A 15,159-nucleotide genomic window follows, 5' to 3' on the forward strand; every position below is an offset into this window, starting at 1 on the left:
GTTTTCCCTGAAGTGGCCCTTTTGTATATTTCACTAGTTGAATTAACATTAATGCTAGATGTAATTTACTTTTCCCCCAGGTATGTAAATATCTACCAATATGATTTATTTTGCCCCAAGCATTGTACATCACAAATTGTTTAGCACAAGCATATCCATATGTGAGGATACCGGAGCATTCTAGGGAATAATTTGAAAACTATTGGTTTTACAAAGCGCAACAGTAAGTTTGATATTTGTTCAAACTTTTTTCTTCAGTAAAGAGCTCACAGCTGATGCCCGTGAACTAAAAGGAGAGCTGTACTGCCTACCCTGCCATGACAAAATGGGAGTACCCATCTGTGGAGCATGCAGGAGACCAATTGAAGGTCGTGTGGTGAATGCCATGGGAAAGCAATGGCATGTGGAGGTATGGAAATAAAAAGTGTGCAAATCTTTAACCATTTTATCATTTGTATTCAAGTAATTAACTTTTTGCAATTTTTGTGTTTTAGCATTTTGTTTGTGCAAAGTGTGAAAAGCCTTTCCTTGGTCATCGCCATTATGAGAGGAAGGGGCTGGCTTACTGCGAGACTCACTACAATCAGGTTAGTAATGGTAACATAAACAGTACAGGAAAAATAATAGAAAATGATCCTTGTGTGCAGGAGAAACCTTGAACTTTATTTTATTATATAAAGCGCCATAATTCAAGGCAACCAAAATCATCACCCTTTATTGTGTTCTCACTTAAAGCCTGGAGCTAGCATTGTTATTATGGGTTACCACATGCCATTTTTCTGGTTTTGGTAAAGTAGTTCTAAAACTGCCTCGTGTTCCTTTCCTGAAACATAGAAATACCTTTCCGTAGTCTGTGCTCTTCTTGTCTATTTATGGGTGCTCTACATCATGAGTAGATTTTGAATTACTATAGAAACCAATTCATGATTGCAGATATTTAAACATGTGGCATTATAACTCCTATGTTCTACTATAAAAAGAAAACCCATTTCCTTCATCCATGTTTGTTATAAATAGGCCACAATCAAAGGGTTATGTTTGTAGTCTGCATTGACTAGATTAAGCACTCAATCTTCCAAGAGTGGATTTTTCAGAGCACTGCAGGATGCATTAAGAGCCAGATGGCAGGTAATATTGCTGGAAAACATGGCTTCCCTTTATTAAAGGTAACCCATTATATTGCCTGCTAAGAAAACTCCTCGTTCTTGTGTGGTTGAGCTTGCTGATTGTAGCAGGGACCAAATGTTTCCTGTGTAAAAAAAAAAAAAAAAAATATGTTCGAATATTTTTAACCCTTCTTCAAGTGTTATACATGGATGTCACTACAATATTAGATGCATTTGTAGCACTAAAGTCAATCTTTCAAGAGGATGCATTAAAAGCGTTCTTCCAGACTCTCTAGCTGTCAATGGGTATCAGAACCATATACCATAGAGGCGTTAATACTGTCTAGTTGCTACATATAGGCATTACAGAATATGTGTGATAGCAGACAGACCTTTGTGTCTCCACATTTATTTATTTTTTTCAGTGAAATTTTTTTTTCTTTCTCTAGCTTTTTGGAGATGTTTGTTTCCACTGCAACCGTGTCATTGAAGGAGATGGTAAGTTTTAAAACTTCTTCTAAGTGAACTTGATTATCTTAGTCTATACTTAATTGGATATCTAATAATAAAATGGCTCAAGTAAAGCATTTTCAATTTTACTAAAATTTTTTTAAATTTGGAAATGGGTACTGTGAAGTAATGTAAATCCTGGTTTCCTGTGAAAAACATGATTGCAGTAGGATAAGACTAGTGTGTTGAAAAATCATTTCTTCCAAAAGTTATATATATGTGGTCTGGTGGGATACTTTGGTATACTTTCTGCACATTATTTCCTGCTATATTCCCATAGACTTTTTTTTTTATTATTTTTTTACATCATAATTTTAGGTAAGGAAATAGCCATTACAATATACCATTTATTCACTTAGAATTAGCACCTAAAATGAAAATGCTTAACAAAATATAAAAAAGGTTATTACATGATTTGTGGACCTTTTATTTTATGTCGGTGGTAATGATTTTTTTTTTTTTTTTTTTAAATCACTTTAGTTGTTTCTGCTCTTAACAAGGCATGGTGCGTGAACTGTTTTGCATGTTCTACTTGCAATACCAAGTTAACACTCAAGTAAGTATTTTTTATCTACTTAATTATTTAACTATAATTAGAACAGTGGTGGCATCCCTCATAAAAAGCCACTATTTAAAAATTAAAAACTGTCGCAGGCACCAATCCGTAATAGCTTAATGGCATCCATCTTTACAAATGAAATCTAGACATCATTGTTATATTTATATTTAAGTACTAGCTGATTACCCGGCGTTGTCCAGGTATTTATTTATTGCCATCTTATATTTTTTTTTTGCCTTTGATTGCACTCAGCCAATTGCCTTATGTTTTCACAAGGCATTGTTACAGGCCAGAAATTTGTAAGAGAGTCCCAAAAAAGTATGTAAAAATATTAGCAGAAGGCACACTGTCACTGAGCAATACATAGATACATGCATACATGCAAATATACCTCTGACACATACCACAGCGCTGCACAAAGATCAGTGGTGCTTTCCCATGAGTCTGAGTCTATCTAGCAATTTTAGTTTAAATTTCTCAATACGTTTCTGAGTGATGGTGGAACATAGCAAGTTTGGTTGAAATGTTTTTTTTTTTTTTTCCTAGTGATCACATATTTACATCCAAATAAATCTCTGGCATATAGCATAGCGCTGTACAAAGATGACTCATATGTATAGCAAGTTGGGTTGAAATTTCCCCATGCGTTTCTGAGCGATGACATGCATGCATACATACATACATCTTTGACATATAGCACAGCGCTGTACAAAGATGGTGCACTCACATGAGTCTCCGTTCTATGTATAGCAAGTTTGGTTGAAATGTCTCCATGCATTTTGGAGTGATGGTGGAACGTATACATACATACATACAGTTATATATAGATATAGATATATATATAGATATAGATTTATATAGCTCTGACATATACCATAGTGCTGCACAAAGATCAGCGGTGTCATATGTCTAGCAAGTTTAAATGTCTAAGTGATCACCAAATATACCTCTGACATATACCACAGCGCTGTACAAAGATCAGCGGTACACTCACATGAGTCTGAGTCATGTCTAGCAAGTTTGGTTGAAATGTATCCGTGCCGATCCTAGTGATCACATACATACATACATACATACATACATGTTGGGAGAGACCTTAGTAACAGTACTAATTATACTTACTTTCTTAAAACACATTAATACTATACATTGCTAGGAGATTATATAATATGTATGGTAAACACAAAAGGCTTCTCCCTATTGTGTTTGCATGATTTATGTATATACATATAAATATGTATGTTTGTAGGATTATTTTATATGAATTAAATAAAGGATTTTATCTAGTTTTATTCAAGTTTGCCATAAAGAGACGCTATCCTTTCCTATCTATTTACAGTTAAGTTTAATCTCATTCTATTGCAGGACAGTTTTTTGCAGGAAAGTTTCCTCTTTATTGTAGGTTAATTATTTTCTAAACTTTCCCTTTTTGCTTTGTCTATCGAACTGGCTCTTCTTTTTCTTCTTTTCTTTGGATTCACCAAGGCATAAATTTGTAGAGATAGATTTAAAGCCCACTTGCAAGCACTGCTATGAAAAAATGCCGGAGGAGCTAAAACGTCGCCTTTCCAAGTTATCAAAAGATGCAAAAGATAAAAAGAAAAAAGGATCCTGTATCTAAACAGTCTTCCCTCATCATTTCACATGGGTTAGTGGTCTGCCTGTGTGTTCTGAGGTGCCACATCAAATACTAATTAATACGTCGATTGGAAACAAGCTTGTATGGAGTGTGGTTGCCCTCCACAGTTTACTTCGCATGTCAGTAAAACAATATGACTGTTTTCCGCCAGCCACTGTGCTACTAACTGACTGATTTGGCATGGTTCTGTTTCATTAATTATTATTTTTGGGGGCTAAAGGGTTGTAGTAAATTTGTTTTAATAAAAAGTAGACAATGTACAAAATATAAACGTATCACACTAATAACTGTGAAACCAAGTAATTTGACCCCAGTATGATAAGTAAAAAAAAAAAAAAGGTAAAAAATGGAATATCAATGTAGGTCATGCTAATATGGTGATGACTGTTGTGGGATAATAGGAGGGAAATGGGATCAGGAACAATGGGTGCCGGATAGATGGAGGGGATATGAGTGCTGAAAAGGATGAATTTGGGGGGCTATAGGGTGACAAGGGGATAGATTGGCAATGAAGGAAAGAGATAAAGGAGCAAGTGAATGAGGGGTGGGGGGGTTGAGATGAGTGATCTGATCTCTCTTATGAAAAGTAACATTTTGAGGTTTATATGGCAAATTATCACATTTCTTCCAAGTGTTGGAAAGTAAGTGCTTGTGTCAGCTGTACTTTCGCTTAACTGCAAAGAAACGTTTTCTGGGTCTGTTTATAAAGCCGTGAATGTCCGATTCACTGCTTTATAAATGTTTTGTTTTTTTTTTTTTGCAAAATTATGAACTGTAAAATGCACTGGCTAAGGAGACAGTAATATAATAAAGATAACCTACGCAAAACTAACCAATAAGTTTGGATTGATGCGATTGTGCACAAACTTTTTTTCTCGCATTTTGCAGATCGTTTCCACTTTTTTTTGCTTAATATTAAAAACAAAAATACATATATATGCCACAGTGTTTTTAAAGTCTTTGCTTTACTCAAACAATTTATTCTTTCTCAGGAACAAGTTTGTGGAGTTTGACATGAAGCCTGTCTGCAAGAAATGCTATGAGAAATTTCCTCTGGAGTTGAAGAAAAGGCTGAAGAAGCTCTCCGAAACCTTGGCAAGAAAATAAGCAAATTGTTCCTGTGTGCATTAGAAGATGGGAGCAACATGCGCAATGTGTTAGTCTGAGAAGAATTGGTCATACATCCTACTTGACATTGTTCTATTCACTGAGGCTGTTACATGCACTAACCTTCACTGCAAACATTTATCTGCATGAACGCTGCATTAATCTTGCCTTGCATAGGCTATTTATTACCTCACCTAATATTCTAAAGAGCATACTACATTGTTGCTTTTGTGGTACTTGCCTTGTTTTGTTCTGCAAGCCATCAGTTCACAGCAGGTGAAAACGCCACAATTTTGTCATTTAGTAAGATCTGTGCTCTGCCTTCAGCTCAGAAGAATATTGCTCTTTTTTTAACACTGCATATCTCTCTGCGATTTTCTTTCCAATGTATGAAAACATAATAATGACCAAAAACTGTAGACTGGTTCATGTTTTATGGAGATCTTTATAAACCGTGTTTAAAGTAAGCACTTAAAAACTCCTGTGTCTCCATAATGCTGAGGCTGGAGGGTTATTCCTTATAATATTAGCAAAATGTTTGGTCAGCCCTTTCTGAACCACTAAAGTTTCCTGCTTTTGTACGTATAGCCTATAGAGCAAATATGACTAGATGACTGAATGCCAACATTTCAGGAAAAGGTAATCTTCCTCTTTTACTTTTGAGTATACAGCTCAAGAAATCCAACAATATTGTTTGAAATGTAGTAAAGAATTGCTCAGTAAAGAATTTGTTGCCATCTAAAGCTAAACTCCAGGCAAATACAGAACACCCCTTTAATCCAGCTATGTTTTATTACAAAGCTATAATGCATGCATTTTTAAATATTGATATTTAAAATACATGAATTTAATGATTTTTTTGTATTGATTACTCACAATTCCTTACATTCCAGGACTGAAAATGGAGGGCCGGTGTAACCCAATACACAGGAAACAATAGGGAAGAACAAGGTCCCCCACCTGTTTTTGCAGTGTAGCAGAGCTTTCTTATCCCAGACCAGACATAGCTGAACTATGCAGTGAATCGTCTTTGTAGTTGGGTGTTTTTGCTGGAGTTCAGCTTTAAATCAAACCATTATATTTATGCAAATCCTATAACAAGAATGTTGCATATCTGTTAGACCCAGCTGCAGGGTCTGCTGAATATCTGTCCCTCAGATAATACCTACATACAGCAGCTACTATTTTCTTTGGGCAATTCACACTTACCACACAAATTCACAGAGCACAAGCTAGTGAGTAAGGTGGCGAGGGTATTGTAGCAGCAGTCAGTGGTAAGGCAGGAAGTTGTAAGCCTTCCGCCTTTTCTGCACGTGGTCTCATTGGTAACTAGTGGAATCTTTGCCTTTACTCCACTGACTATAACCTTTATTTTTTATTAGGGGTAAAAAGCTTTAATCTGCTCACATACCTCCGACAGCTACCTATGCACAAGTTTGAAATGTGTTGTCTTGTGTGTGTCCTTTGTCACCATGTCATAGATAATTTAAACCAATCCAATGGTTGGAAATCTCCCCTTCTCTGGTTTAGCCATAGACTGGTGGAATGGGTGGCTGGAGATAAATTGTTGGTCATGTTGCCTAGTATTGGAGATCTGCTTTGTGATATATTCTGCTACTCTATTGAAAGGAAAGTTATTGCAATTTTTAATGATCAGATTCAGTTGTTTCGACAGCTGTAGTTTTTAAACTAGATCAGAGGTCTTGTGTAAATTATTTTTCAAAGTATGCTCATATATAAGAAGCATGCTGTCTGCATTCTGGACTTAACTTGCACAACCAATGCATTACTAGTGCCTTTGTCCGGCTGAGCAGACAGCAGCAGATCCATATCTGCTCACAACAAGCATATTATCATAAAAGGGAACTGTGGAATGTAACTGATGCAGAGCAGCATCTACAACTACTTGAATTTTCCTCTGGTGCTCTGCGACCAGTTTCTTACAGAACATGTGTCATTCACATTTATGGCTTAATGTTTGTTTTGTGCCTTAAATTTAGTTTCAGCCTAACATGAGACCTATAATCACATATGTATTTAAACAAATATATATATATGAATTTGAGCTTTTCGTAATGAGTCCTACTATGCAGTAAACACAACACTGTTCATTCCTGATGCAGTGTGCTTTTACCTTGAACATATGAAGTATTTTTATTGCAAATTATCCTACTTATCTTCATTTAGTTATGAATTAAAACATATTACCTAATCTATACTTTATTGTGTATGCTGATTTATTTTCCTTTTTTTAAAACATCGCATAGTTGTATGCAAGATGCTACATTGCCTTAGTAAAGAGTCACCCTTTTATTCTTTGCAAGAAAGTCAGTTTTGTTGATTCCAAGCTGCGATTTCAAACTCAGAACTTGGTAATGGTTTTCTTTCTTTTAAACTTGCTACTGGACAAATACATATCCATGTCAAGATATCCATAGTCAAAAAATGACATCTCTCAGTTGAAGGCTGAGGCTTCTTAGGGTAAGGTGCAAACGGATAAGTTAGAATTTTTTTAGATTCTACAAAACCAAGTCCAAAACACCAAACGCTGAGTTTCAAATGAATTTGTTCACAATTAAATGACTCTGCATCTACCTTATGATGTTACTGTAATTTGTAAAGGGATGGCTCATAAACATCTGTTTTCAGCATTTTGCCCTTTTACACATTCTAGTATTACAACTGTAACCTTGGTCCTTTTCTTTATTTTATTTTTTAATACAAATTGGTTAATAAAGTCAATACACTTAATCTTTGTGTCATTTTTGTTAAGTAGTTATATTACTTTCCTTTAACTCTTCTGAACTACATGCTGGTTCTAGGAATCTGAAAATGTATTAGGAATGGAAAGGATTATCTGTAAACAAATGATATCCCCTTTGTTTAGCATTACATACTTTGACATTGCAGCTACAGTGTTCAGCTTGAACAGGGGGTTAAAAGCCATCTGCAGCCTGGCAGTTGCTAAAGCATTGCAAGCTCAGAGGATGGCAGACATTGTGGGAGAATCTGCTATTTGAAAGCAGCTGTTCTGTAAAACACATTCTTTAGGTCTGGAAACACATTATAATACCATTATTTCTATTTTGGCAGATTTATAATAAACTTTTTTACTGCGTTGGTAACAATAATACAATATTACTGCACCTACCTTAAAGCGGAAATAAACCCAAAACTAACCGAAAACCACACAATCACACCTACCTTCAATCCCGCGGATCAGTCTGTCCGTCGGGAGGTTTCTTCCATCGGGTCCCACGTCGTCCTGGTATCCGTCTTCGGCCAGAGCAAGTGCTGGTTGCCGTGATCTTCTCCTTTTCTTCCGCTTTCTTCCTACGTCACTCTATCTCGGACTGTGCAGACACAAAATCGTGTCATGTAGATTGAGGAAAAACCTGCCAATCCCACTTCGCATGCACAAGATCAGTAATTTTTTTTCCCTATGAAAGTGCGCTTGATGCTCATAAACGAGATGCTCAGGCATGCGCAGAAGGAGCAGTCAAGAGCCTCCTGGGATGCGTGACGTAGGTATCCCAGGAGGCTCAGCTCATTTTCATTCCTAATTGCCTGGGAAAAAAAATGATGTTGCACTAAAAACTAAAACACTAGCAAACCTAATTTTTACTTTAAATAAAAGGGTTCAGGTACGCTTTAAGAACTCTTTGAAGACCCACTAGAAGCTCTGAAATTCGGAGTACTCTTGTATGACTTCTCACATTCCATACAACAGTAAGTTGTGGGTGGAGGTCAATCAGCACACAATTTAACAGAACGGCCTTAGTTTTTATTGCCCTCAGTATCACCGTTCAGGAAACTTCCCTTTACCTATTGATGACACAAGGTAAAGTAACCCTGCCAACAAGTGCTGCAAATTGAACTAAATACATCCTCTTAAGATAAAAAAAAATCTTTTTGTGGTGGTCCATGTTTTAGGACCTAATGAAGTTTCAGGTGTTTGGTCATCGTAAGTATCAGACATTTTAAGGTGCTCCTTGTAGTTTTGTGGTTTTATTTTCTGCTATGATGAGCAGAAGTAACTACTGTGTACAGCAGGTAAGGTTTGGAGCACTAGCACACATACAGGTAACTCCAGCCATAAATAATATATTTTGTTATACAGTAAACCTTTTTGGTTCTGTATGAGTTCTTGTAGCCTGTACCCTCTTTAGAGTCATTTTCAGTCTTCCTTTACTGTTATTGTGATGGTTCTATTAGGCTTATGCATCCCAGTGCAGATCCCTTTTACCAAAAGCACCCTCTAATAAAATACCTGGAGCAGCTTCAAATGTAGGAAAATTAGAGAGGAACCCATCAAGATGGGAAAATTTAGCACAATGTATCTAACATGGATATCCCTGTATGCAACCTTGTTACATTTCAGGAACAAACTCGGTTAACGCTAAGTCTACACCAGGGGTGTCAAATTCTAGCCCCAATGTCTTTTTTTTTGGCCCCCAAAGGAATCCTAAATATGAACAGCAGCTGGCCCGCCGCTGCATTGAAATAGCGCCGCTACTACAATTCCCGGCGTCACTCGCGTCTATAGACCATCGGGCTCTCTGCCTATGCGTGGCCCCACAGTGGACTGTTTTATAGATGCAAATAATGCCAGGAATTTTACTAGCAGCCCTATTTCAATGAAGAGGGCGTTTCAGCGGCGGGCCACTCATAAGATTTAGCCCCGCATTGGCCGTCTGGCATTTCCAGCACTCACCCCTCAGCTGTACTTTTCTTTGCTACTCCAAGGTTACCATTGAAATTTAACTCTGAAGGCTACAAATTTAGAAAGAGGCATAGGATTTTTTCCACTTGTTCCAGATTGAAAGTGAAGCAAAACTTACTTGTTTCCGTATGAAAAGGGTTTATATCTAATGGGAAGGAAACATTTCTTCAATTTTTTCAATTTTTACATTTCAAGATTGGCTCGTGACTGTCTACGTTTTTAACTTTTGCCCCCTGTGTATCTGAGTTTGACACCCCTGATTTAGATGATCATGAGCAATTATCAATATGGATTTGTATCAATTATCCGAGAGATGAACAAATCTGTCTGAGGACAATCGCCCAGGGGGAGCTCCCCAAACTTAATGGCAACTTTCAGTCTACAGGCACATAAGCCAATACAAAGCATCCTGTACAATAAGGGGAGAGCTTTACATTGGCAACATTATAATTACACAAATCCTATAAACAACATGCTTGGGATGCCTTAGAGCTCTGTGGTGCTACAGAATTGGCCAGCAGCAGAGCGTTTCTGAAGTTATAAATTTGAATTAGTCTTAATTAGTAGATGTGTCTATGTCACTGCAGTGCAGCAGACTGAAAGTGACCACAGATGGGCAATCAACCACAAAATAAAATGAAGTGCAAACAAAACAAAAGGTTAAAAAAGGCTGAAGAGCTAGCAAACAGAATTCAAAGTAGAGTTTCCTAACTGACCCTAATTCCTCCCTGTCAGGGGCAAATCACTTGCATTTTCCTAAAATCATAAGACAGCCAGAGGGGAGGGAGTCACATAGGCCACAACTTCTGGACATCTTTCTCATCTCCAGAGTGGTGGGGCAGCAAAAAGTGAGTATGTTTTGCTGGGGTATGACCTCCAAGGGGCAAATTGACTCCCACGCTCACTATGACCTATTCATAATTCCCCTAATTGTCCGGTGATCCAGAAGACGCTCAGGGCTGATAGCTTCTCAAACTGCCTTACGTCCCTAACCCCCACGCTCTCTAAAATCACATCTCCAGATAAAGCTGCCACTCGGTTCATCCACACTCTCTCGCTCTGGCTCTGGATAAAGTTGCCCCTGCCACCTTTCCCTACCCCCGTCCCTGGTAACCCCCGACCCCTGCACAACAATCACACCAAACATCTACAAGAGACTTTTCATGCAGCTGAACGCATATTATTATTAATAGCTGGTCATGGGACTTCTGCTGTGTCAGCTGACCTGTCCACAATCATCACAAGAAGTTCAATACTGCTCTACATGATTGGAAAATTTGCTGATCGATCCCATATTTTATTGCATTAAAATAAACACTACAAAAATGAATTTTAATACCCCACACATGAAAAGCTGATTTTGGTGTGCATGGCCGTATACAAAAGTTTATGTATGCGCATGTATATTAGATCCATATTTTTATTTCTCTATTAGGCGTTGTTTGCACAGACGGTTTCCCCAGCGTCTAACCTGAGACTTTAAAAGCCCATGTTAAAAAAGTCCCATGCATTCCAATAGGGTAATCTACACCAGGGCATTTTTTTGAGGGACATTTTTGAGCGGTATAGAGCACACTCCTTGCAAAGTTTAAAAAATTAAAAACACATAAAACACAAGACAACTCAACATTGGGCGTTTTTTTCCAGTGCTTATAATACTTCCAGCGTTCCAACACTTAAAAACATCAATGAAAGCTCCCATTGAATTCAATGGGACGCATATAAACGCTGTAGTAGTGTTTCCATGCCTTTTAAAAGCCGTCTATGTAAACCCAGCCTTACTATTGCAAGGGTACTGATCGGCCTCCCGTGTGAAGGTATTGCATAATGACAGGTTCTCTTTAAAGAGATATCAGGAGTCTATTGGACTCCCTGTGATGATTGTTGACAGGTCAGCTGAAGAAGTCACACGCCAAGCTATGTCCCTGGAAGCGCTCAGCGCTGACGTCTCTGGGATCAGTGGCCAATCAGGGGAATTTCGGATAGGCGATGGTGAGCGTGGGACAATTTTAAAAGCTGTCACTTCAAGGAGGTAATATGCCCCTTGGAGGTCATACCCCAGCAGCACATACTCACTGAGATTTTGCTGCCCCAGCGCTCTGGAGATGGGATAAATGTTCATAAATGTTGGCCCATGTGACTCCCTCTCAGCGGCTGCCTTAGGATTTTAGGAAAGCAAGCAGCAAGTGATTTGCGATGGAATTAATTGTTCAGGCACCTTTGAGTGATGAATAAGATAAATGTGAATTGATAAGATGTTAATTGACAGTGTGAATGGTGTACAGCACTAAAAGGAGAGCGGTGGGCCTGTGCAGCATGAAGGGGTGGACAGTAGCATGGTTATGTGAAAAAAAATGATTGTATTTGAAGCGTGTCCCCCTTGCAAAAAGTGTGTAATTAATGTTAATGTGGAGTATGATGCAAAAAAAAAAAAACATGCATGCTTCATGATGCATCAGCATGTGTCGTCCTTGCACAGGGGCCATGTTGGTCCTCTCTGTATTGTTCCAATTTTAGTAACTGTCCTGTGCTAACTCAGGACAAAGCAGTGGAGGTACTGATAGGTATTTAAAGTGTGCTACAGCTGGGATAATGAACTTACAGTGAGACTTCAAATGTATTTTTTTTATTTCTAGGGTTTTTAAGAAATACAAGCATACTAAGACCAAATGTGCTTTTCTTTGCAACAGATTTCAACGTTATATAGAGCAATTCCAAAAAACATTTTTACCAGATTACATGCAAAGGCCATATGCAAATAAGCAACAGATCCGCAGGGGATTGTGGGAGGAGTAACTGGCTGAACCCTAGGCCACCCACAGCACGTCATGGGATGTTTTTGTCTTCTAATAGGTTTACGATTCGGCCTCAGAACTACTATATAACAACACACAGATGGTCACATTACACTTGCCGAACCTACAGAAGTTGCCACGAACGTAAAATAACGATAAATCCGAACATAATCTGGCAAAGCTGCCGTAAGAAAGACACAGACATATCACATGACACAAGCAGGTCACATGATGCAAACACGCTACAGCTGATCTGCAGGCTCCCAGGATCCTCTGGGGCTGGCTGATGTGCATAGTAGTTCTCCCCTGAAAGAATCTCTGTTATGATCCTATTAGAATTCTCTCCCTCCTTCTAGAATGTTGGAATGTGCTGTAAAGACAAGAAGATTTGGGCTCAATTTCTAAACAGATATTATATTTAATAGAAATGAATTTAAGTCTCACTGTCATTTGTTATTTGTTTTTCTCAGCTGTAGCCAGGGTTATATAGCAATCAGGGCCCGCAGTGTTTGGTCCTGGCTCCGGCAGGACGTATACTAAAATTGGATGGATACAGAGAAGATGAGCGTGGCCCCTGAGCAAGAATGACACATGGCAAATTTGTGAAGCGGTCAAAAATTTTCAGCAGCACATTCAATATATTATTCCTATTTTGACTCTCTTTGTCCACTACTAAGTTCAGATTCATTTGGCCGTATCTGGCATGTCCAGCACTCCCCCTCAGCTGTACTTTTCCTTGCTGCTCCAAGGCATGGACTTGAATGGTTGGATTTTGATAGAAGAATAATGTTAGTAATATTGTTAGCCTATGCAAAAAGGTTACCATTGAAATTTAACTCAGAAGGCTACAAATAGAGGATTTTTTCTTAAACAAAATGAAAAAAAAAATCTATGCCTCTTTTTTTATTATAAGTTTGTTCCAGATTGAATGTGAATCAAAACCTCTTTGTTTCCATATGAAAAGGTTTTATATCTAATGGGAAGGAAAATTTCCTCAATTTTTCCAATGAATTTCAAGGTTGGTCCGTGACGTAATGTCTAAGTTTTTAATTTTGGCCCTCTGTGTATTTGAGTTTGACACCCCTGATCTACAGGGACGTTTTCCCCAGCATTTAACCTGAGGCTTTAAAAGCCCTTGTCTGAAATTCCCATGCATTCCAATAGGCTAATCTACACCAGGACATTTCCTTGTTCTATTGGTTGCAGTTGGTTAGAAATTGTTAATAAAAGATCACAAAGAGGGATTGGGTTTTGCTAGAAGTATTTGTTATCACTCACAAAGATATGAGGAAATGAAGCATCAGTTATCAATCTCTTTAAAACATCTCCTTGTCTTAATGTAGACCTAAACTACTGCACCCCCCCCCCCCTTCCCCCAAGATCGCCTACAACTGTTTAGCAAAGATTTCTGCGCTTAGCAAAGAGTCATGCAAACTGCTCCCCTTCAAGCCTCGGTTCTGCACACAGCGAGTGGGGCAGCCACGTTTGTATCTAGGAGGCATCAGTATGTTGGATGGAACTCGGGAACTACCTAAATTGGAAATCTAATAGGCAGTCTTTGTAAATTGTCCCACAGTGACCTCTAATGTGTGCCAGGGAGTGTAAGGGATCAGTAAAGTTATAAAAAAGCATTAAAGGATTTAATACAGAATAAATAATTCATCAGCAATATTAAGATTTGAATTTGCAAATAAATTGTTTTAGGAAGATTTAGGCTAAGCCTACACAGAGTGTTCTTTTTCTTAAATGCTTATCAATGCGCATACCATTTTTGAATGCATTTATGGGAGATAATACAAGTGTTTAAAGCAACCTTAAATGTTATGAAAGCCCATAAAGTTTTTATAGACATTTGCAAGCGTTTATATGCATTTAAAACACTTCCAAATACTTGTAAACTCTTCCAATTAATTTCAATGTACGTCTCTAGTGCTTACAAGCAGTTAAAAAATGTAAAATGCAGTAAAAAGTGTTCTCTTTAACGTTCAAAAAAATGCTGCCTATGAACGTCCTGGTGTTTGGAATTTTGGAAAGCATGGGAATTTCAAACATGAGCATTTGATAACGCTGGGGAAACAGGCCATGAAGACTTAGCCTAAATTCAAGTGATGCTGGCTTCCCAGACTCCTGTCCAGGTCTACCTCCCTACCTAATTAGCAATAAGCCGTCTCCTGATGATAATCCTCACATGTGGCATTCAGTAGACATATGCTAAATATTAGTAGGTACTAGAAATATCAGCAATGAACCAGTAAATGAAGTAGGTGAGACCTATCAACATGATTAGGGGGGTTAAGTGGCAAAAGTAAGGCCATAGCATAGTGACATGACTATTGACTTTGTACAGCGCTGCGTAATATGATGGCGTAATATAAATACTGTGTGATAATAATAATAAATAATAATATCCTGGGCCTGGAATTCAAGGAGCCTCAGTGGGGCATAAGAACTTTCAAACACTACAAGTTCTATACACTTTATTAGTATTGGTAAATAAATAGGTCTTTCAAATCTGATAGGTTTACTTATGCTGGATGAATACCTATGTGAATACCATGCCCTGCAGTAAGGCATTCCCTTTATTTAGAAAAGTCTACCATTGCACCACAGCTCACAGTTGGTTCATGTCTGTGTGTTGTATTGAGCTATAGCTCAGATCCATTGTGGGTATTTGTTAGGATGCCATTAAAAAAGAAATGCACTGCCAGTAATGCCTTGCC

At 38.0% G+C, this 15,159-nt stretch overlaps 1 protein-coding gene, 1 non-coding gene and 1 pseudogene across 2 annotated transcripts in view; 2 read left to right on the plus strand and 1 right to left on the minus strand.

Moving 5' to 3' along the window:
* Positions 1–7,672, plus strand: part of LIMS1 (LIM zinc finger domain containing 1) — a 24,733-nt gene extending 17,061 nt beyond the window's left edge. The window contains 6 exon segments of the mRNA XM_072403399.1: positions 14–80; positions 259–409; positions 495–587; positions 1,556–1,604; positions 2,097–2,172; positions 4,807–7,672. Of these exon segments, the coding sequence (XP_072259500.1) occupies positions 14–80; positions 259–409; positions 495–587; positions 1,556–1,604; positions 2,097–2,172; positions 4,807–4,921 (551 nt within the window). The 3' untranslated portion in view covers positions 4,922–7,672.
* A 4,401-nt stretch (positions 7,673–12,073) lies between these two features.
* Positions 12,074–12,186, minus strand: LOC140321946 (U6 spliceosomal RNA; annotated as a pseudogene).
* A 765-nt stretch (positions 12,187–12,951) lies between these two features.
* LOC140321944 (U6 spliceosomal RNA) lies at positions 12,952–13,061 on the plus strand. The gene has a single exon (XR_011919066.1). It is a non-coding gene; the product is annotated as a U6 spliceosomal RNA (small nuclear RNA).
* Positions 13,062–15,159: the final 2,098 nt, after the last annotated feature.

The sequence above is a fragment of the Pyxicephalus adspersus genome, chromosome 1 (assembly GCF_032062135.1).
Source record: "Pyxicephalus adspersus chromosome 1, UCB_Pads_2.0, whole genome shotgun sequence".
Taxonomy (NCBI): Eukaryota; Metazoa; Chordata; class Amphibia; order Anura; family Pyxicephalidae; genus Pyxicephalus; species Pyxicephalus adspersus.